At 33.6% G+C, this 21,874-nt stretch overlaps 5 protein-coding genes and 1 non-coding gene across 6 annotated transcripts in view; 4 read left to right on the top strand and 2 right to left on the bottom strand.

Moving 5' to 3' along the window:
* The first annotated feature begins 1,593 nt into the window (after nt 1-1,593).
* LOC110421672 (NAD(P)-binding Rossmann-fold superfamily protein) lies at nt 1,594-5,159 on the top strand. The gene is made up of 4 exons (XM_021435316.2): nt 1,594-1,855; nt 1,981-2,242; nt 4,195-4,377; nt 4,712-5,159. The coding sequence occupies exons 1-4, from the start codon at nt 1,800-1,802 to the stop codon at nt 5,102-5,104; spliced, it is 894 nt and encodes a 297-aa protein (XP_021290991.1). The 5' UTR covers nt 1,594-1,799; the 3' UTR covers nt 5,105-5,159.
* Nucleotides 5,160-5,970: 811 nt separating this feature from the next.
* On the top strand, nt 5,971-7,481 carry LOC110421675 (cytochrome oxidase assembly protein). The gene is made up of 2 exons (XM_021435318.2): nt 5,971-6,128; nt 7,068-7,481. Exon 2 carries the CDS (start codon nt 7,111-7,113, stop codon nt 7,312-7,314), a length of 204 nt encoding a protein of 67 aa, XP_021290993.1. The 5' UTR covers nt 5,971-6,128; nt 7,068-7,110; the 3' UTR covers nt 7,315-7,481.
* Nucleotides 7,482-8,575: 1,094 nt separating this feature from the next.
* Nucleotides 8,576-10,997, bottom strand: LOC110421673 (uncharacterized). Its single transcript, XM_021435317.2, has 3 exons — nt 10,762-10,997; nt 10,249-10,386; nt 8,576-8,960 (listed from the first exon to the last, which is right to left on the bottom strand). Exons 1-3 carry the CDS (start codon nt 10,888-10,890, stop codon nt 8,778-8,780), a joined length of 450 nt encoding a protein of 149 aa, XP_021290992.1. The 5' UTR covers nt 10,891-10,997; the 3' UTR covers nt 8,576-8,777.
* A 534-nt stretch (nt 10,998-11,531) lies between these two features.
* On the top strand, nt 11,532-13,200 carry LOC110421754 (Calcineurin-like metallo-phosphoesterase superfamily protein). Its single transcript, XM_021435420.1, has one exon. The coding sequence runs from the start codon at nt 11,637-11,639 to the stop codon at nt 12,834-12,836; it is 1,200 nt and encodes a 399-aa protein (XP_021291095.1). The 5' UTR covers nt 11,532-11,636; the 3' UTR covers nt 12,837-13,200.
* A 2,861-nt stretch (nt 13,201-16,061) lies between these two features.
* On the top strand, nt 16,062-16,191 carry LOC149526839 (small nucleolar RNA snoR86). Its single transcript, XR_016351609.1, has one exon. It is a non-coding gene; the product is annotated as a small nucleolar RNA snoR86 (small nucleolar RNA).
* A 1,046-nt stretch (nt 16,192-17,237) lies between these two features.
* SSI2 (Plant stearoyl-acyl-carrier-protein desaturase family protein) overlaps nt 17,238-21,874 on the bottom strand; it is a 6,051-nt gene continuing 1,414 nt past the window's right edge. Inside the window, exons 2-3 of the mRNA XM_021435066.2 lie at nt 18,631-19,135; nt 17,238-18,159 (exon numbers count right to left, since the gene is read on the bottom strand). Of these exons, the coding sequence (XP_021290741.1) occupies nt 17,599-18,159; nt 18,631-19,135 (1,066 nt within the window). The 3' untranslated portion in view covers nt 17,238-17,598. The remainder of the gene's footprint in view (nt 18,160-18,630; nt 19,136-21,874) is intronic.

Genomic DNA, 21,874 nt, shown 5'->3' on the forward strand with positions numbered 1-21,874 from the left:
AAATATAATAAAATAAGAATATTAGATGTTGACTACATTAATTTTTTAATCATTAATATTGAGAAAGACATACTCCTAAACAAAATGAATGATAAGTTTCTTACAAAGAATTTAGTTATTTATACTAAGAAAGATATTACCATTGTGAAATAAATTTTTTTTAGAACACTATTATAAATTTTTTTCTTTTTTTTTCTTTTGATTTATATTTTATATAAAAGTATTATCTGTTATAAATCTTTTAATTATTAATGATTACGTTCAATATATTAGTTTGAAAAATTTTTAATTTTTATTCTTTTCAAATTTTGACCCCCTAAATAAAAATTAACTAATCCCACCCCTACATCTACCATGTGTTGAGAAAGGCATTTCTTTAAAAGAAGTAGCTGATTGTTAAGATTATTTTATATATAAGGTGTATTTTGATAAATTAATATTAAAAATTTAAGTTTTAAATAATTTAATTGTTAGGATTCTTTGGAAATAATTAAGCATCTCTTCAGTGGTTTTTCGTTGTGATAACTAAAGAAAATTGGGACTTGTTGTTGATGGACGAATTTTCCTGCATGCAGACTTATACCAAGATATGAACGAGTTGAATATATGATGACAAATTATATTAAAAAATTGGGTTCACGTTTTATATCATTATTTATTTATTTATTTTTATTTGAGCTTCATTGCTTCTTAGTTCTCACACATTCAACCTAATCTGATTTAAGCTGGTCATTAAGTATTAGTGAGTAATCTCCTAATAACTTTCGTCCACTACATTAAATTAAAAAGTATTTGATGAGTCCCATATAATTTTACTACGTTTATTAATAAATTTAAAAGGTTTAGAGTTACTTTAATACAAATTACATATCCATTAAATTGGTAATTAAGTTTGTATGAATGTTTAATTTTACGGATTCTGTACTTTTTCAAATCACTCATCAATGCAAACACAAAAAATTACTCATTATTTAAGTATTAATTTATGACTCATTGATGGAATACAAATTCTTTATGTAATAATAATAAATTAATTATAATTCTTTTTTATTCATATCACTCACAATTATAATTCATTAAAATTATAATTATCCAAAAATCAAACACTTCTTTTCATTATTGGATAAATATAAAGTAAAAAAATTTGAAACGATCCAACGTGGTGACATCATAAATTACGGGCTGAGGTGAACACATGCCGCCACGTGTCTGAAGGAGAGAGGAGGCTTGGATTCTGCTCTACTGTCCTTGTACTTGTATGGATAGGCCATGTTATCTCGTTCACGCTTTTCTCTGTCATATACTTTTTCATGTCATTATTATATATATAATTTTATTTACTGAATTGAACTTTGTAATATATATATATATGGCATCAGAGTCAGGGGGTTAAAATTGGTGAATATTTCTGGGATTTTTTATGGTGCAATAAACGTAAATTGAAATGTAGACATGCCGTGTAATTGGGGAGTACGTTTCAACCTTTCGTTTTTTTCCATTAATAGGTCCGCACGCCCTTGACCCAAAACTATAGTTTAAGACTTCATCAACTGATCAGAGCCATTCCCTTAATCTTATTAATTTATTGTAACGCCACCCTTAATCCACACTTTGGCTTGCTTTATCACCCTCTATGTTTATACGCATGAACCCATTTCTTTATACAATCCTGTCATCTTAATATTCACACTTGTACTAGCCACTGCTTTTGCCTTTATGACCCTGCCTCCTAATTCATCTCCCTCTCTCTCTATATATAGTGCATCAAGCTGCAACAGTTTCTCCTTGAGCAACAAATAATGGAATCGAAAGAAGTTGAGTTCTCTTTCTCTTCTCCTCCCCTCTCCTCAACTAGGTAGTGAAAACAAATCCCTCAGATACTTGGAAAACTTTTCATCAAAACGAATGTTTTTTGGGTGATACCCTTTTGATTTAATTTTATGTTTAATTTAACATGGGGTTTTTCAATCGTTCATGCAGATGGTGGTGCAGGGACACGGTTGCTGTAGTCACCGGAGCCAACAAAGGCATAGGATTTGCGCTGGTGAAACGATTTGCAGAGCTGGGGTTAACAGTGGTTTTGACCGCTAGAGATGTAGAAAGAGGAAACAAAGCAGCCGAGTCACTCAGGGAGCAAGGGCTTCCTAACGTACACTTCTCTCCCCTTGATGTTTCAAAGCCTGCTTCCATCCAAACCTTTGTGTCTTGGCTGGATACAACGTTTGGAGGGTTGGATATTCTTGTAAGTCTCTTAATCATCGGTTGCATTGTAATTTTCAGATATAAACATCACAGTTTTAATTTCTCCTTCTTTTTTTTTTTAAAAAAAGGTAAAGATAAAGATCAATAATAGATAGTACAATTATTTGTGATAAATGCCTCACTGTCGTTCTAGGGGTTTCTTTTTTTGTGTATATAGATGTATAGGAATGAACACTTATTAATCTCATATAGGTTAAGGTGCATGTCTTCCATGTGCTATCAAGGCCTGAGATGCTGGACCAGATGCGATCTGATAGGACCAGGGCTTGATTCTTTTTCCCTTTTTTTTTTCTTTAATTCGTCACACACATTTTCCATAGTTCATATACTGTTGAGTATTTTCCACGATGATTATACGCAGAGAGAGGAGATCACATGGAGAAATTAGTCTCAGATATGATTCTAATTTCCAAGATTGTTCTCTCAATCAAAATATTCCTTCCTCCAATTATGGTGGGTCAAATTGAATTCCATTTTGTTCATTCTTAGCAATATTATAAAGTTATAAATTTGTATAAAAAATAAAATTTATAAATTTTGAAATTTAAATTCTTCAAAATATATTTTGTATTATATTTTAAAAATAATAAATAAAATTGAGTTCATTTAATCAAAAAATCAAACAAAAATAAATAAAGTAGGACAAGAGAAGTATTGTCATCAAGGGTTTTGATTATAATTAATGAATTTTTTTATGATTATTTTTATTATTATAAGAATTTTACTAAAAATGTCTAATTAAGAACACTTGATAAAATTATTAGAAGATACTTGTTATGATTACTATATTAAATAATATATTTACTAAATGATTGAAAATCATCTCTTCAACTATCAGCTATTGTTTTCAATACTATAAAAATTAAGAAAAGTATTTTCAATAAAAATCATCAATATATATATATATATACATATTGAATAAATTTTGTTAATATTTAATGAAAATCATTCGATGCATTAGAGATTCTGATATATTTGTAAATTAAATAAATTTTATTAACATTAATAATAAAAAATACTCAAATGATAATTTTAAAATATAATGAACAAATATTTTCCTCTATTGAAAAGTTTTCCAATATCCATAATTATACATATACTAGTATAATAAAAAGTTAACCGATGATTCTTCATTATTTCAATATTAGAGATAAACAAGTAATCTTTTAAACCCTTACCATATAGTCCAGTCTCCCTTGATAATGACTGGAGAAAGAGTTTTTAAGCACTAATATATAGAGTTGACACTATCCCTAATCCCATATGCAAAAATCAATGTGATCGGTGCGCATCTGGTTCTTCATCAAGTTCAAGATTTCATAACCTTGTTTAGCAATTTAATTAGGTTTTTTTTAATTTATTTTATGTTTGGGTGTGGAAAACTTATATCTTTCTACCAATTGTTTATCACTATATAAATTTGACCAGCACGAATTTATTTAGTTTCACATTAAAATAATATTTAAAAAAAGGGAAATATTGGTCATCAGTGCCTCCTTTAAGTAGTCAAACTTTGAGCTGTATTGTGTATGAAATTCAACATTAACTTGGGCATAAAGTTGAACTAAATTAATGATAGTTATGACACTTCTACTAGCTGTAAAAGAACCAACATTTGTCTTGCACATGCTAGCTAATTATTCTAATTATATGCTACTATATAATAAAAATTTAATTAATTGAAAGCCAGCTCTACTTGACATTAATTATATTAAGCACCGTTTCCACATTTAGATTTTGCACTCTTTTTTTTAAACATCAACTTGGCATATATATGAGGGTATGACCAAATTAATTTCAATTAAATAATCTACCCCTAGGCATCGAATTCTTAACAATTCCATATATGTTATTGACGGTGGTTGGCATTTCATGAAAACTATATTAATACTCTAATTCTAATTATTGTTATTATTAATTTTTAATTTTCAGGTTAACAATGCTGCTGTTTCGTTCAACGAGATCGATGAGAACTCGGCGGAGTACGCGGAGACTGTCATCAAAACCAATTTCTATGGAGCCAAGTTACTCACTGAGTCACTCTTGCCCTTGTTTCGCTTTTCAACTTCCGTAAGCCGGATACTTAACATTAGCTCCAGGCTTGGCTCCATAAACGTACGTAGCAAATAATCTTAATATTGCTTTGAATTTAAGCTTCCTTTACTTACTGTCAAAAAACAAAAACAAAATCATAATTGATATCAACACTAATAAATTTTTTATTCCATATCATCATTATATAAATATTTCGTGTCACATGTAACAGAAACTTATTTATATTTAATGGTTGATTAATTAAGGATGTATTATTTATATAATATTAATAATTAAAATATTATTTTTCTAAATCAATGAATCAATGATCCAAAATAAATTTTAATTGAATTTCTTAAGTTACATATATTTAACTTAAATTAATTACAATCATATACTTCCTTGATGCATACAGAAAGTGAGAGACCTTAAAATAAAAGCAACTCTGCAAAATGAGAGGCTATCGGAGGAACAAATAGAAGAGGTGGTGAATTTGTTTCTTCAAAGTGTGAAGAATGGAACATGGCAAAGTGAAGGGTGGCCGAAGATATGGACGGACTACTCAGTTTCAAAGCTGGCACTGAATGCTTATTCTAGGGTTCTGGCCAAGCGGTTCCAAGGGAGTAGACTAAGCATTAATTGTTTTTGCCCTGGCTTCACTCAAACATCCATGACTCGGGGGCAGGGCACTCACACCCCAGACGAGGCCGCAGAGGTTGGCGCTAGGCTGGCCTTGCTTCCCCCTCACCACTTACCAACTGGACGATTTTTTCTAGGATTTGGACCTTATAACAAATCTAAACTATAAAACATATATCCGATTTATATTTGATTTACTGTTAATGTATAAATTTTATATGTTATATCCGTGAATCATATGATATCGTCTCATTTAATAAATAAATTTAAAAAATTAAAATTTTAAAAAATAAATACTCATGATTTTAAAAAGTATTTATTTGGAAATATTTTTGAACTTTTACCTTTACACTTCTATAAAATGATGTTTCGTTAATTATGAAGAGTGTAGTTGAAGAAAACCCGAATCTTATGACGTCTATATTTTTGGTTCTTAAGATTAAAGATAGACTACTCAAATAAGGAATTAGAAATTGTTTTTGAAGGAAAAAAAATTAATATATTTAAAAGTTAACTAAAATAAAGAAGATATTTTAATTATAAAAGTTTCACTCTTTATATCATTTTCCATTTAGATAATATCCTATTGCATAGATATAAATATAAATTATAAAATATAATAGATATTTATGTGCGTGTGTGTGTGATTATGATGTAAACAAATTAAGCTACTCTTGAATTTTGTTCTATAAATACTTGAATTTGACTCCTTCACTTTTTAGTTAAAATCTGATTTGAGCAACTTGAATAATGGATCAAGTCAAGTTTAAATTTTTTGATACTCAATTTGAGTATATTATAGGTCTTATAAAATTTTTTAATTTTTTTTATAAATCTTAATGTTTTTTTATTCATAAATAGAGCATTATAATTATTTACATATTTTTTAAGTTTTATTTAATTGTTAAAATTCGAGTTTAAACCTATTAAATTGAGTTGAGTTTCAAGCTTTTTATTGAACTCAATCGGGTCTGACTCGAGTCAAACGGTGCTAAACCAAAGGTGACTTACTAGGCTTTAAGACCAAGATCCAGGCCCAATTTATTTTGCCTGCCCATCAACGTTTCTACCAAACCAATCCGCGGACTGTTGCCAAGTTCTCGCTCTCTTCCAACCCCGCACTATTTCCCCTCTATCTCTTTTTCTCTGAACTCTAGCTAAGCTCAAAACCACCGTTGCCTTGAGATTTCCAGGTCAGCTTTGGCTTCCAAATATTCTATTTTCTTTTAACGAAATTATTTGGGTTTGTAGAAAAGTGTTAGGAAGATTATTACTCCATTATCTGGTAAAAGTTCGAACGAAATACTTATTTGTTTTAACATTAAAATGGTAGCTGTTGCCTTTGGTGTATTTTTATATGTGAATTCAATTTTTTTGAGAGATAAAAGAAATGGGTTTTATTGTTATGGAGTGAAATCGTCGAAATACATGTACTGCAATCAATGGAAATGGAAAAGATCACGACTTTGTTAGAAATATTCATTGTTTTGATGATTGTTTGAAGGATAACCCAAAGCCTGATTTTGTTGTTAAAACCCTTTTGTTTGAAATCATCATTCTTAGTTTTTGTTTTTCAATTTGATTCCTTAGTTTTTGGTTGTGCTTATCATTAGATTTGTATATGTATTGCTATCAATTTGTCTGTAAAAAACACTAAGATATATTTGGTTATTATTTTTACTACTTGACTTTGCTCATGGAAGCAAGGGCAAAAATTGTGTGTAGATACAAAAGCAAATAATATCTTTTAAATAATTAAAAAATTGATTTTTTTTTTTAGAGTATCAAGTGCATGATTTTACTTTTATACAGAACAATTGTACTAGAGTCAGTGTGGCTTCCTTTTCTAGCTTTTGGTTTTACTTCTGGCCATTTCTTAGGAAGCAAAATAAAATAGGGAAAAGCTAGCTACAAAGAAATGGAGCCTAAATATTTCTTCCCTTCAAATTTCTTCTTCTTTATTTCTTTTTCATTACATTTTTTCCATCTCCTTTTCCAAGAAATGAATCAAGCATTAACTTTTCTGTGCTGAAAAGATAGGTTTTAGGGCCAGCGTGTTCCTTAACTCTCTCTTTTGCCACCCATTGCCAAGGGAAGTTTTGGAAAGTAGGCTGATTTCTTGTGGTTTTCAGCTTTGAAGGCATAAACGTATTACCCAGACTTTCTGCTTCTAAGATGGCTGGGCTTTTGGGATATAACAGCCTTGCACCAAAGACTAAGAATCTGGTTGTTGCCGGGGGCTTGACGGCTTTTGTATTCGGGGTATATTTCTATACCATGAGAGCTGTTGGTGGTACGGATGAGCTTCAGGTGGCTATAGATAAGTTTGAGGAGCACAAAAAGCAAGAGGCTCAAGCAAGCATGGCATCGAAGGCTTGATCTCTTGACTCTTTCTGTAATAATGTAGTCAAGAACAAGGTAAAGGTCTTTATGTAAGAGTCACTTATCATGTACCATCAATGTTTGAAACTAATTGTCTTTGTTGGTTATACATTATAGTGTAGCTGGTAATAATGAAATTGACATTTTGCTTCTTGCCTTGGATATATTCTTCAAAGTAATGTTTCTTGGTTATATGCTATAACGTACATAATAATATTTAAAATAAGCGAAGAAAAAAATTCTCCTAATTTTTTATTTGCTTGAAGTTTTTCATAAAGTTATTGGTCGCTTTTAGCTATTCTTGCTTAGTTTTGCTTCTTTTGTGAGTTTCAGAAGATGAGGATTGTGATGCAATTTATGTGAGAAGGTGACGAAGAACTTAACAGGATAGTATATCGACAAGGATAAAATATTATGTTCAATTTCATTCTGTTGTTAAGTCTTATGTTGCTCTGAGTCTAACTGTACATTTCCTTGAAGTATCCTGCCCAGCACATATTAGATGGAAAAGAGGATAGAGGTTTGACGCTCCAAATATATGGAAAAAAACTAAAAAGGATGGAACACGCTCCTATTGGACAGATACCTGTATCTGACACTCCCAAATCTGAGTAACATAGTTGTTAACTAATACCAAAATATTGGCCTCTTCTGTCCTTGGCTATGATCCTTAAAGACCTTTGAGACTTGAAAGAAAGGCCTTATTGTATTGGAGGTTGGCACCGTCAACAAGGTACGGCTTTGGAGGAATTAGATTTGTAATCTGGTGACTTTGCAAGAAAAGAAAATGCTTACTCCTATCCATCCGCAGCATGGGTTAATAAGCCAAACTTGTGCCAGCTTCGGGTTGGTCCTGGGCTTAAACTTTTGGCTTGGAAAACGTACATTTCTATGTAAACGACTTACTTACACTCCAAAAGGGGTATGACCCTTCGCTGCAAATCAGACGATGATCTTGGGAAGCACAGACTCAGCTATAGACAAAGTTTCCATTAGAGCTTCAAGCGTTAATTGCAAGTTTGATTGGGAGAAAAAGCCAAGACAGTGGATAAATTGTCATGTAAAACACAGTGCAAGTACAAGATCAATGAAGAAGGCGTGTATATCTAAAGGGTTGATGCTTGAATCTGGGAGAGGATGTCTCTGATTTGGTGTAAGAGGAACTCTGGCCTTAGTGCTAGTTATAAGAATAAAATCAACATCAATATATTTAAAAAAGAGAGAGTTTTTGTTAAGAGGATACTTGTATGGGAGGTGGTTTCTCTAATATTTAATTCGAAGTAAAATCAAATACTTGGTTCATCTGTAACAAATAAGTGAATATAATTTGCCTAATCCCAGATGGCCATAAAGGCATTGCTGGGCAGATCTTAATGCCTTCAATTAAATCTCAAGATTTGAGTTAAGAATCTGAGTAAACAGAAAACGGGTCACAACCACTATCCTAATACTCATTTGGCTCAAGCACCAATGTTGAAAGAAGCCTTCAATTTTCCAACAAGATGTGGCATCGTCTTCATGTTATCCTCTATTGACTGGTTGACACATGACTCCAACTCATTCATAGCCTCAGTTTTAATCTGTTGAAGCTTAGCTGATTCAAACTTGTCTTGGCAGACCATCAAGGATCTATTTAACCTTTCCTACATCCATTGGAACAAGTATTCATTAGTGTACTATTATGGTGCCATATCTGACATGAAAGGTCAACACAATTGCACAAAACATGAAGAATCCTCAGATTGTGCAAAAGAATTAACTTCAATTTGCACCATAAATAACATAAAAAAATGAAGAATCCTTTATTTAAAGTAGAAAAACAGTTTTTATTCAAAGAACAATAACAAGATTTCTAGCTCCAATCACCAAGTCTTCCTCCACCAGACAGACATTATTCATATGGTGAAAATAAACTCCCTGAGAGATGAAAGAAACATACTGATTGAATCATTCAATATACCAACAAAGTAACTAGAAAAGCCACATTAAATAGAATTTTTCCTGCACAACTCTTTTTCTTCTTCTTTGTCCCATCCTCATGTCTCTTTATCATATTATCCAGTTTTCTATTTCAATCTCCAAATCTACAATACTAATCTGGTATTGAGTTTAATTGCCCAGCTACTTCGGAATCAGTAATCACATTCAATCAGGTCTAAGCTTTACAAACTACATTGCAATAATAACTCCTTGCCGAATGCTTTCTACTGTGCTTAAAATCAACTTTAATGTGTCCTATACTGCTTTTGAATGCATTTTCCGATAAATAATCATTGATTCAGGTTAAAGAAGCAAATAAACTTCTCCAGAGACTAGCGCAAGTTAACTACCATTGGCTGTACAGAAGCAAAAAGGGGGAGGGAGGAATAGCATATGAGCCAATAGCCTCTCATAGAGTATAGTCCTCCATTATTATCCAGAACTTATGGAAGCTACCTGGATTGCTTGCAGGAAAGGTGCTCGATAAAGAATTTTGTGACACATGGGGATAGTGACCTTTCTATATGACAGAAAACCAAATGGAGAAGGATCTTCACCTTTGACATTTCCTAACAAAGGAAAGGGGTAGTGTTTGTCCATCACATCATGTCAAATCCAAGGATCCTCTCTGTTTTAAATACTTAGAAAATGCATACCAGTTGAAAGAAGAAACACGAGAGCAAATGCATTTGGAACCCTTCTAAAATAAAGCTCCAGGAAAGCATTCAAAACAGACAATAACAGCAGCTCATATTTAAAATGGAAAGAAACAGTATAAGGTCCCTAAATTTGTAAAGACAGAAAGAACGGTGGTGGAGTAGAAGCAAGAAATGAAGTGAACTTTGAAGAAAATTTTAGCCTTAGAAAGGGAAAGCTGTTCAATGAAGAGAAAACCGAAGCATAGTAAAGTATTTTTCTGGAACCAAAAATTAGAAAAACAAATGAACTTACTTGAAACTTGGCCATCTCATTCTCAAAATGATGTTGAGCATTTACAACAGGAACACTGCAATATTCTACACAATTGCTTATCTCCTCTTGTTTCCTTCTTCTGTCAAAGCACTCGTACGCACACTTGAAATACGCTTGCTGCAACCAATCATCATGAGAATTTTAAACGAAATAAAAATCAACACAACCAAGGAGTTAAATTCTTTATGAAAACTGATTAGCCAAAACAATTAAAACAAATAAACAGACTTGATATCTTACAAAATTTCAAAAAAACTAAGAAAAACGTAAAGGCTTTGAATACCCAAAGCAATCGGCAAGTTCACAACTTTACCTTCTAAATCTCTATATGGTTCTAACAATTCCTAAGCATGAACTAAACGGAACCCATTGACCAAAACGAATCAAATACAGGGGTTATAAACATGAGAAATAGACAAGCAGAGAAAAGAAGCCCACGTCAAAAAAGACAAGTCAAGATTCCAACTTTGGGGTGGAAAGAGAGGAGTAGACCTGAAGAGTGAAATTGATGTGGTCTTGGACAGGAGCAAGTTGAGCTTGGGCAGCCAAATTCACTTCGTTCAGTTTCTTCCTCATTCTTTCTGAAACCAATTGCTGTTCCATCGCTGCTATGTGATCCATTTTCGTTTCTGTTTTATCTCCCTGCTTCCCTTTTTGATTCTTTCCAACTTACCTGTTATAGGGTTTATAGGGTTTTTGGCTGCTGACAAGCTGCTCAAAATCAGAAGTAAAAAGCAGTTTAGTTTATTCTGTTGAAGAGCGGTCAGGTCCGAGTCCAACCATCCAACCCAATAGTTACTATCCTTTGGGCTCCAACAGCCCATGTTGAAAAGAAATTTATCAATTTTTTTTTATTTGAGAGTAAACTTGGTTTAATATTTAAAAGAATTTCTAAATTATTTAAAAAATTTTAAGAAATATTTATTTTTTATTAAATTTAATTAAATTTTTATATTTTTAATTTGTCTAAATAAATTTTATTGATTTACAATTGACAGCATAATTTATCTTCAAATTTTAACTTTTTAAAGATCCTACAAAGTTGTAAATTTATTTATTTTTTGGTTTGGTCAAATAAATTGAAAATTTCAATCCTTAAGGTGTAGCATTATTTTGTAATTTTAAGAATCGGAATATTTGACAATTTAATTTATTAGTAATTTTATGAATTGAAAATATTTTGTTTTAAAAAAATGGAAATCCGAATTATGATTGATAGAAGAAAAAACAAAATTGCATGGGGTTGGATACGAGTACTGGGATTTGCTGCTTGCAAGGCAGGCTTTCACTTTTCTCAGTCAATAACTTTACCTTTATCCTTCTGTATCCTGGATTACAGCAGACGCAACCATCCAAAGCGAAAGCAAATGGAAAACAACACCATACCAATACAACAACAAAACCAATCGTCTCCAACATGCGAAAACCTTCCGTCACTCCTCTCGTCATTCGTCGACACCTTCGTAGACTTCTCAGTTAGCGGTCTCTTCTTACCCCAACAGCAACAAACTCCTCAGAAAGCCCTTCAAACTCATTTCCCTTCCCCCGATCGTCTAGTTGCCATCGGCGACCTCCATGGCGATCTCGAGAAATCCAAGCAAGCCTTCCGTCTCGCCGGCCTCATTGATGGGTCCGATCGTTGGTCGGGTGGGTCCGCCACCGTTGTTCAGATTGGCGACGTGCTTGACCGTGGTGGGGAGGAGCTCAAGATCCTTTATTTCTTGGAGAAGTTGAAGCGTGAAGCTGTTAAAAGCGGAGGGCAGTTGATAACTTTGAATGGTAATCATGAGATAATGAATGTGGAAGGTGATTTCAGGTATGTAACTGAAAAGGGTTTAGAGGAATTCAATGTTTGGGCTTATTGGTATGGTGTAGGGAACAAAATGAAGAGTTTGTGTCATGGGTTGGAGCAGCCTAACGACCCTTTTCATGGGATCCCTTTCTCTTTTCGTGGCGTGCCTGAAAAGTTCTATCATAGTATCAGAGCAAGAATTGCTGCATTGAGACCTGATGGTCCAATTGCTCGTAGATTCTTAGCTGATAATTTGACTGTTTTAGTTGTTGGGGAGTCTGTTTTCGTGCACGGAGGGCTTTTGGAGAAACATGTGGATTACGGGTTGGAGAGGATAAATGAGGAGGTGAGGGATTGGATTAATGGGTTGATGGGGAGCCGTGCACCGAGATACTGTAAAGGGAGGAATGCTGTGGTTTGGTTGAGGAAGTTTTCTGATGAGTTGGCAAAGAATTGTGATTGTTCACTTCTAGAACATGTCCTGGCTACAATTCCTGGTGCAAAGAGGATGATTATGGGTCATACGATTCAAGAGATTGGGATTAATGGTGCTTGTGATAATAGAGCAATAAGGATTGATGTGGGAATGTCGAAAGGATGCATCAATGGGTTGCCTGAAGTTTTGGAGATTAATAGGAATTCAGAGTTGAGGGTGTTGACTTCGAATCCAATGTATCAGAACAAGAATAAATCTTATGCAAATGCTGAAAGGAAAGAAGGGCTTGGATTGTTAATACCAGAAAATGGGCCAAAACAAGTGGAAGTGAAAGCTTAGAAGTTTTGACTATCTAAACTGCTGAAAGCTGTTGCCTCAACTATACTGCACATATATTCATTTGCTGGTAACTAGGTAGCATGAAGAACTCATCATTGGGATGTGCATTTTTTTATGTGCACTTGAATTGCAGTCTTTTGTTATACACTCATTGATTTAGGAATTTGATCTATATGAAGATTCCTTTAGCAATTTTTGGCTGTTGACCCCTTTGCTTGGCTTGATGTTGTTGCTAGTGTTTAAATATAGCCTCAGAAAAGTTTCTCTACTAGCTGTTTGCGTTGATGTGAACTGTACCTTGTACTGGAATCCACGTAATAAAAACTTATCCAAGAAATTAAGTTGATTCTTGTTCTGTTATTCTGCATAAGTGAATTTTCTTTCTACAGCCTTGCAAGAATTAATCTACGCTTTGTTGATGCAGTCTCTGATTAAGTGGGGAACCTATTTGATAAGAGGTTTTGCCTGTCCCCAGTATAATGATACATTTTTTATTTTTTGTCCTTGGGTACTGTGACCAATATGATGATACCTTTTTTATTGTTTGTCCTTGGGTATGTAGAAATGGAAGTTTTAGCATGAAAGTCCATTCAACCTCATCCAACCATATTCGCACCAGAATTCAGAAGTTTGAAGAACAATTTTATCTTGGCATCTTTAAAGAGCTATATTATCATATTGTTGTAAGGTTTTTATGGTTTTTGTTGTGAAGATACCATCTGTGGTAGGAATGGGGGGTGAAGGTTCAACATATAGAAGGAAAAAGTCTATCTCTTTGGGTGGCCAGGGAGGGGTGAAGGTTCAACATATAGAAGGAAAAAGTCTATCTCTTTGGGTGGCCGGGGAGGGGTGAAGGTGTAAATAGCCTGTGTTACTATGAATATAATAATATTTCTGATAGCAGAAGACGTAAACATCTTGAATTGGAACTGCAAGAGCTTGTGTTTCCAGCTTAGAAGATGGGCCCAAAACAACTGAATTGTTTTGAGCTAGTTCATTGATTTTCTGTTGCGTCTAACTGTCTCTTCCCTTAAACGTATCTCCTCAGGAGATGAAAATGATATGGAATTTTCCATTAAAAGTTCATAATTTAGAAGTTCATCTTCATGACATTTATTTTTGTGGCCTTGGTACCAATATCTCTGGTTAGTTTAGGAGGTCTTTATTTTCCCTTTTCTTCATATGTTCTCCCTAAGTGGTGGATTTAGAGCACTAGCAAACAGTTTTTTTTCTATTTGATGAATTGCTTGTCTGTTTATGTAAAAGATCAAGCAGGTGGAGAAAGAAACAGAATTTGCCTATGCTTCTAGGGGGAGAGAATGAGTCTCATGGCAATTACAAAGTTAGGGGAAAAAAAAAACCTGTAGAATTATATGAGAAGATACCCTGGCATTACCTTTTGCATGATCTAAGCTTTGTATGAAGATGGTGAATTGGTTTGATTGAGGATGGAACAAAAAATATTGACTTGATTGAAGCTGCCATTATGCACAACATGAAAGCTAATTACCAGGTACTTGGAATAGCTTGCAAAGTAAGGGGGTTATTCTTTCTCATGAAATTCTTTTGACTTCTGCTGCATAATTATATCATATGCACTTAAATAATTTGATTATTCTTTGTTTTCTATATCTATATCTTCACATTTTGTGTCATTAGTTTTATTAGGTGGGGTAGAATTGGGGCTGATTTAGGTATATGTATGATGCATTCTTTTATAAATTTCTCATGGCTGCTTTCACTCACATTCTGGGGCGGAGACATTGTTATTAAATATGAGCATTTAAGGGGAAGCAATGGTCAATTTTCATGAAACTCTCACATTTCCAGAGTTGAGATTCGTTTTTCGCTCCTGTAATTAGAGGGACAGGAAATAACCTGCTGCTTCTATATGGGGACTTTGCTTCAGTTAGGTTTCCTAAGGTTTCTGCTTATCCATCTTTTGGCTGGGTAAACTAGGCTTTGACAAAGAAGTATGCCCTACAGAATTATGTTTGACTGTCTTTACAAATATTTTCTTACTATTAATGTCTTCCCTCAGTGTTAGTGGTTGATGTTAGTATTACCATGGTAGTTATTGTGCAGAATAATAATATCTCAGATGTTTAATCAACACACCTTTGTACAAGGTGGAAAATACTTTGCCTCTGATTTTGATCTTAAAAGGATCAATGGGCAGTAAAAACTATTGTTTAAGAGCCATTTGAAAGTTTGAATTCTACCAGTTGTGTGTGTGAAGAGACAGGATATGGCTGCTGTCTTGCAGAGGCTTTGGCAAGCATGAGTTGAAAAGTTGAGGATTATGCGAGGCATTTTTTGGTCCAATCCCTCCTTTATGTTTGGTACTTATAGTGGAGTCCATCCTTTAAAACTATCTTTCAGTGGAACAGAATTCATTAATCTTTACTGCTTTCTTATGTTGAGAGAAAGAAGATAGTTGGTGATGATGCCTTGGCAAGTTGAGGATCATGTGAGGCCCTTTTTTGTCCGACTCCCCTCTTTTGAAACCATCTTTCAATAACTCCTTAGCATTTGAAAGAAATAAAGATAGAAGCAAATTTGAGGGTTATTGTTGTTGATATAAGCATGCATACTCAAAACAATATGGCTTCAGGAAATGGAGCTTCAAACCATACATGACAAGGGAATGCAAATACCCAAAGCAAATTTATGTCTGCCAAGATTTTTAGGGTCAGTTCCATGTATCAGATTCAAATCTCTCAAGCCTTAAGCTTTTTCTCTTTTTCTTGCCTTCTTCCTTGATAAATTTATTTTTTTGAATTTGATTGATAGGTCTTATCTTTATGATGACTGCATTAGAAAAGTAACAAAGAAAAGCCAAACCAGTGAAAAGGTTTGCTGTCTGAAACAGCCCAAGCCCAGCCTAAGATTACACGTTAAACTGAACCCAGGTACAAGTCCAACAACGCCACCAACCAACCAACCAACCAACCGTCCAAGGGCAGTCCCGTCATTTTACGTTAATAATTCAGTCTCAGATAATTAGGGTTAGGGTTTTTATTTTAGGTCGTCACCTCCCACCCCTATATAAAGGACCCTTTACCTTCATCAGTCTGTATATTTTCGCGGGGCTTCTCCGTCTCACTTCCTCTCTTTCAAGAGTTGTATATTTTGTAAAGGATCTTATTTTATTTATCTATCTATTTTGCAAAAGCTTTTTCTGTTAAAAGGTTGTAGATTGGCAAGGAAAGAAGCCAATTTGCAGAGCAGGGGCGTCAAAGCATATGAAAATGGCGTCATTTGCATTGAAGGTTGGCGATAGCATTAAGCGATTCTCCGTGCCCATCAAATTTTATTTTCGTTTTGATCGTGGCCTCGAACAAGTCGCTACATTTTTAATTTTTTTTGAGCTTTTTATTTTTCCTAAATCGACTTTAATTTTCTTTTCATTGCCTTTTTAATATCAACAAAGTAGAAAATTTTGAGTGTTGGTGATGGAATAAATGATAGTGAATGATATTCTGAAATGGTCAAAGCATCATTATAACGAAATCTGTCAGTTGATGATGGGTTCTAATTTTTTCAAAAGAGATTTGGTACTGCGTTTTGATTCAGTCTTAAAAGAAACACGTTTTCGGAGTAAAACACTAAGAATAAAAAATGTTATTAATAATACTAAAATATTAATATTTAAATTATTTTAAAATTAGAAAATATTTTTAAGAAAATTATTCAATATAATTTAGTATATTCTTTACAAATCGAAAAATAATTACAATAAAAAATATTTTAATGATGTCATGATCCAAGTAATAGAAGAAATAATATTTTGGATTGCTAGAGTTTATGTAAATAACATAACATATTAAATTTTTTATAATATATTTTAAATTGAAAAAATTTTCCATTACCAATCGGATGCTACTTGTTGCCACTGAGATTGCTGTGATGTTTTAATTGGAAATTTATACATATTTTTATTAAATTGTTAAATTACTTTCTATCGGTTAAATATTTAATTGAATAAAATTTAAAATTAATTTTTCTATATATTATTAATAAAAATTAAAATTTAAATCATACTTATAATAATTAATTAATTTTAATAAACATGCATTGATTATAAAAAATTTATAAATGATCAATAATACATAAAATTTAAATTTAATATTAAAAGTCTTTATCTAAAAACAAATTCAGTTAATGAAACCTTACAATAATTTACTGTTTAAACTCAATTATACAGCGTTTTAATCTAACTTTCAAATTATAGAGTGTCTTAATCTTACTTAAAATGGGATCAAATAATATAAAAAAATATTCAATTATAAAATACCCATTAATACCCCTATATAAGGGAAAGCGAAAATGTTATTATAGCCGAAGAGTCCCCATTAAATTAGCTTACAATATGTACAAAAATATTGAGTCACTGAAGTGTATGGAAAAGAAATTTCTTATTGCAAGCTATTGGGTATTGCCATCATTATCACCAAAATTGCCATAAGAAGATTATTTGCTTAGACTCTGGAAACTATAGAAAGAACCAAAAGGACCAACAGAGACTCGAACGAGGACGAGACTATCTTAAACAACACAACATCAAAAGCTACAGCTGCCCCTATCTCAATTATCGAATGACACCACACACCTCCCAAACAATCCCTCCCCTTACATATGTCACATTAAAAAAGGCATTTAAAGAGAAGTTGCAGCTTGATCATGTTTCTCTATAGCTCTGTTTTTCCTTGAATGAGAAGACACTTGCCACACAGGAAAATTGGTACTTCTTTTCTAAGACCTAGAGCTTCACTTCTCTATCAAAAATCCAACTGAACGGAATACTGGGTGCTTGCTTGGCCCTACCCTGGGCCCTCTCCTCCAGCCTTCTAATTCTAGGAGGAAGTCCACACACATAATCTTGAGCTTTACGCCCATCCCCTGAAAGTCCGGTTAGCTCCTTCACCTTCCATCTCTCCACCAGGAACTCCAGAATATCAGCATAGTCCTTGGCAGTGTAAACCCCAAGTCTTTGTGCAACAGCTGAGAAGTGGTCGAAAAGGTTGTCATCTCGGCCATCATACATCAAGTGGGCTGGCATGGAGATTTTCTTTCTCATCATGTCAGCAAAGGCCAGGACAGTACCATCAGGATCAATCTCAAAGAGCTTTTCCACGATTTTAGTATAAGCTGTCTCATGGCGCCTTTCATCCGAGGCAATCGTCCCACATATTTGAGCCAACTTAAAGTCCCCATGCTCCTTGGCAAGTCTGGCTGTATTCCCATGGGAGATAAAAGTTGCCCTTTCTTGGAATGATGTGTAGATGAATCCAAGATAAGGGCTGTTTTCTGTGCGGGGATCCTATGAATACAGAAGAAGAGAATTTAAAAAGATTGATCAATAGAGGGGAAAAGAGCTCACCGGATGGATTGTACCACTACAAAAATGGCATCTAGCCTGTGTGTTTATTTTGAGGTGAAAAGTAGTTAAATGTCATAATATACACAATTTAGTGAAATTCCAGCATTGATACAGTGCAATGTTACGATGAATGCCTTTTCACAAGGTGTAATTCCAAAATAGAAGATGAATAGAAACAAAAAGGAAGGCACCTATACTGTGTGCATGGATTTTCTCAGCCCCTCCACACTCAAAGAAAACACCACCAAAAGACTACAGAAATAATAACTTAATAAATTGTCACCAAGAGACCCCAATATGCAGTCCTTCAAAGAATTGCAAAGGATTTAATAAAGTTGCAAATGTCAAGTGCATTTGAACGTTCATAATCAAACTATAATGAATGAGTAAATTGAGTAGCAAGCATCTTACCATTCCTGATCCAATCAAATACTGGATTGTCTTCTCAATTTGTCTCATGTCTACTCTTCCAGACAAGTAGAGATACTTATTAAGTAGATCACCATGCCTATTTTCTTCAGCTGTCCACGCCCTTGTCCAAATTGCCCAAGAAGTGAGGCTAGCACCTGTTTCATCACGAACTCCATCTAAGGTATTAAGCATTGTTTGGTAAGTTGGAAGGGCTTCCTCTGTGATCATATCACCAACCAAAACAACAAAGTAATCATCTGGAATCTCCTTAGCCCTTTCCCTTAGTTCTTTTACTTGCTCATCAAATCCATCTGAGGCAGGATCTGGAAGAAAATCCTGGGGTTGCCAACATTTCTCCACTGGTTTGAGGTGAATTAAAATGTTCTGCTCAGCCCAGTTCTCCAAAGATTTAAAGATCTCAATCTTCTGCGGTGGCATGGAGTGGGTGACCTGAACATGCACCTCCCGAGGAGGCATGAAAGGCTTTTTGACATTTTCAACCTCTCTGCATTAAGTAAATAAATCCTATGTAAGCAAGGATTACATTCTCACAGTTCAGATCTGTAAGCAAGGATTAAAGGGCAACAATAAATTGCATAAGCACAAATCTTATCTGTTTACTGCATGTTCCAGAATATCCAGCACATGAAAACTACAAAGCAGGGACCAATACGATATGCAATAACAATTTATGAAACATCTTTAAATGTTGGCCCAAAAAATAGCAGCTTTATATACTTTGTGTGAGATACCCCAGGCTGCTGATTACAAAACCAGACTAAGTTTCAACAAAACCAGTAATACATTATCAAATAGAGTCATTAATTACTGGGCCATAAATTAGAGCTCAAGTTCTTAAATCCCAGAAGCCACAATTAGTGCGAAAATATTTAGTGTCCAAAGCAAAGCCCTTTAAGGCTAGAGGTGCACCAAAACGTGAGGAAAAGAACATGTAGGAGATCAAATGAGAGTTCAGGAAATGGGGTCAAATCATTATTTGTACAAGGTCTGCCACTGTGAATATCACCTTATGAAGTGCGAAAAGGATTAGCTTGTCATTTTAACTTGCTCAAACTTGTCCCAGCTGTAACTCAACTCAGCCAATACATGACAGATAAAGATTTAAGAAATATTTTGCTTTGATATGTTCAAAGAAGTACAAGCATGTTACTGCAGAAAACTCACTGTTTGCAGTGCACAAACTACTTGTAAGGCCTTGTCCCTATCTGCAAAGTACATGTAATTGACTCCCACGTTTCCTTTTACATTTCTTTTTAAAACAAAGTGCAAATGCACTTTGAATAATTGCAACTATATACATATATATATATATATATATATATTCTCCAAGATGTTAGAATAACGGGCCTTAAAGTGCTATAAGTAGCAAAAACATAGAGCAGACCCAGTAAGGGAATCGGCATTCTATAGCAGCATAAATAAGTGACAGCATCCAAGACATCAAATGAAAAAAGAAATGTTCAGTATCAACCTTAAAAATTACCAATTGTTTATCTGATTTTTTAAAAATTGTAAATAATCATGTTTTTAAGTGCTGTTGTATAAGTACAAACTTAAACAATGCTTATTCTGTCCTTTCAAAAGAAAAAAAAAATGCTTTATCTGCACAACTCATAGCTTATGACCATATGACCAACAATTAAATGATAAGAATTTACATTGCAGGAACCATTTGGAAAGTAATGTAGGTTTACTACATTTCCATTTATCAGAAAGAACACAAATAGCTATCAACCTACTCTCAACAACCACAAGAAAAACCAAATTGCTGAGACCATATAAAGGAACCCAAAAAGACACTCAGACCAAACATGAGGAAAATAGTATGCAAATAAGGGAAAATGGATAGAAGACCATAAACATCAGTACCTCACAAACCATACAAAAACTACAGCAAGAGTGGACCACAAAGAGGCAGTTTATGGATAACCTCCAGAAATGCACAAAACAAATACCAGGAAAAAGCTTCACGGAAAATTGTTTTAAATATTCTTTTCCAGTACATGCATATAGCCATGACTTAAAGTTTGCAAGTAAGGTAATAATCAAATATCCTTGACCTGATAAAGGAAGAATGTTCAAAGTATCAAAACTAGGTTAACCAATTTGAGTGTTTATACTCTTTTAGAAAGATAAAAAGAATATAAGCAGATTTAAAGATCAAATATGAAGAAAAAGTACTTCAAAATCAGTTGATTAAAATGTTAACGAACAACCACATTTAAAAAAAGTACTTAAAAATCAGTTGATTAAAATGTTAATGAAAGACAACATTTAAAAGTAAAAAAAGTCCACTCCTAAGAGAAATCATGAGGTACATATGTTTTCTGTTTAAAAGAAACAAGAATAATAGAGTACTGAGGAGTGAGGACAACAGATTCCAAACTACTCTACCAACTTGAATATTCTTTCAAGATATAGATTCAACCATAGTGCAAAAAACAGTAACGTGAAATTACTTAAAAGAAAGAGGAAAACTACCCATCAGCCAGTATGTCTAGAGAACCTCAACTACTTCCACCAACTTGATTATTCTTTTCAAGACAGATTCAACCATGTTGAAACAAAGTAAAATGAAATAAATGGAAAGAAAATAGGGCAAAATTACAGTAATACATCAGCTAATAAAATGTTCTTAGATCAGAAACATGACCAAAAACAGTAAGATCCTTTTGTGTACAGTATTCATAAGATTTGAGATTAAATTAAACAAAAGAGGTAACATAAATACAGAAACAAAAGACATAGTGACATAACGGAAACATTCTCATATGATATGGGAACCCCAAAAATCACCCTGAGTATCAGCAAGAGCATATTACATCATGAATCAGGAACAGGTATGCATAACACAAAAACCTTGACCAATTTGTTTTTTGTATGTATGAAAAGGGATGAGGCCCAGATACATATGCACATATGAGAGGCTTCTAACCCATCAGAAGCAACATCAAGGATAAAAACTTTCAACATACTGGCTAAACTACTTAAGACTCCATCATAAGAACAGGTAAAAAACATGCAACAGGTGGGAGAAAATGATTGAAAGACCATGATCCAAAAAAGACAAATTAGGAAATCATAAATGACAAATTTACCCCAAAATTAATAAAGAAGATAAGGTTTCCCTAGACAAAGAATAAAATTGCTTTAAAAAAAGAAACGAAGAAGAATGTATAACACAACAGAAATAGCATCCCATTAATGCAAACCCAAAGAATAA

Source organism: Theobroma umbraticum, unplaced genomic scaffold, assembly GCF_002168275.2.
Source record: "Theobroma umbraticum cultivar Fairchild unplaced genomic scaffold, ASM216827v3 scaffold_130.0, whole genome shotgun sequence".
NCBI lineage: Eukaryota > Viridiplantae > Streptophyta > Magnoliopsida > Malvales > Malvaceae > Theobroma > Theobroma umbraticum.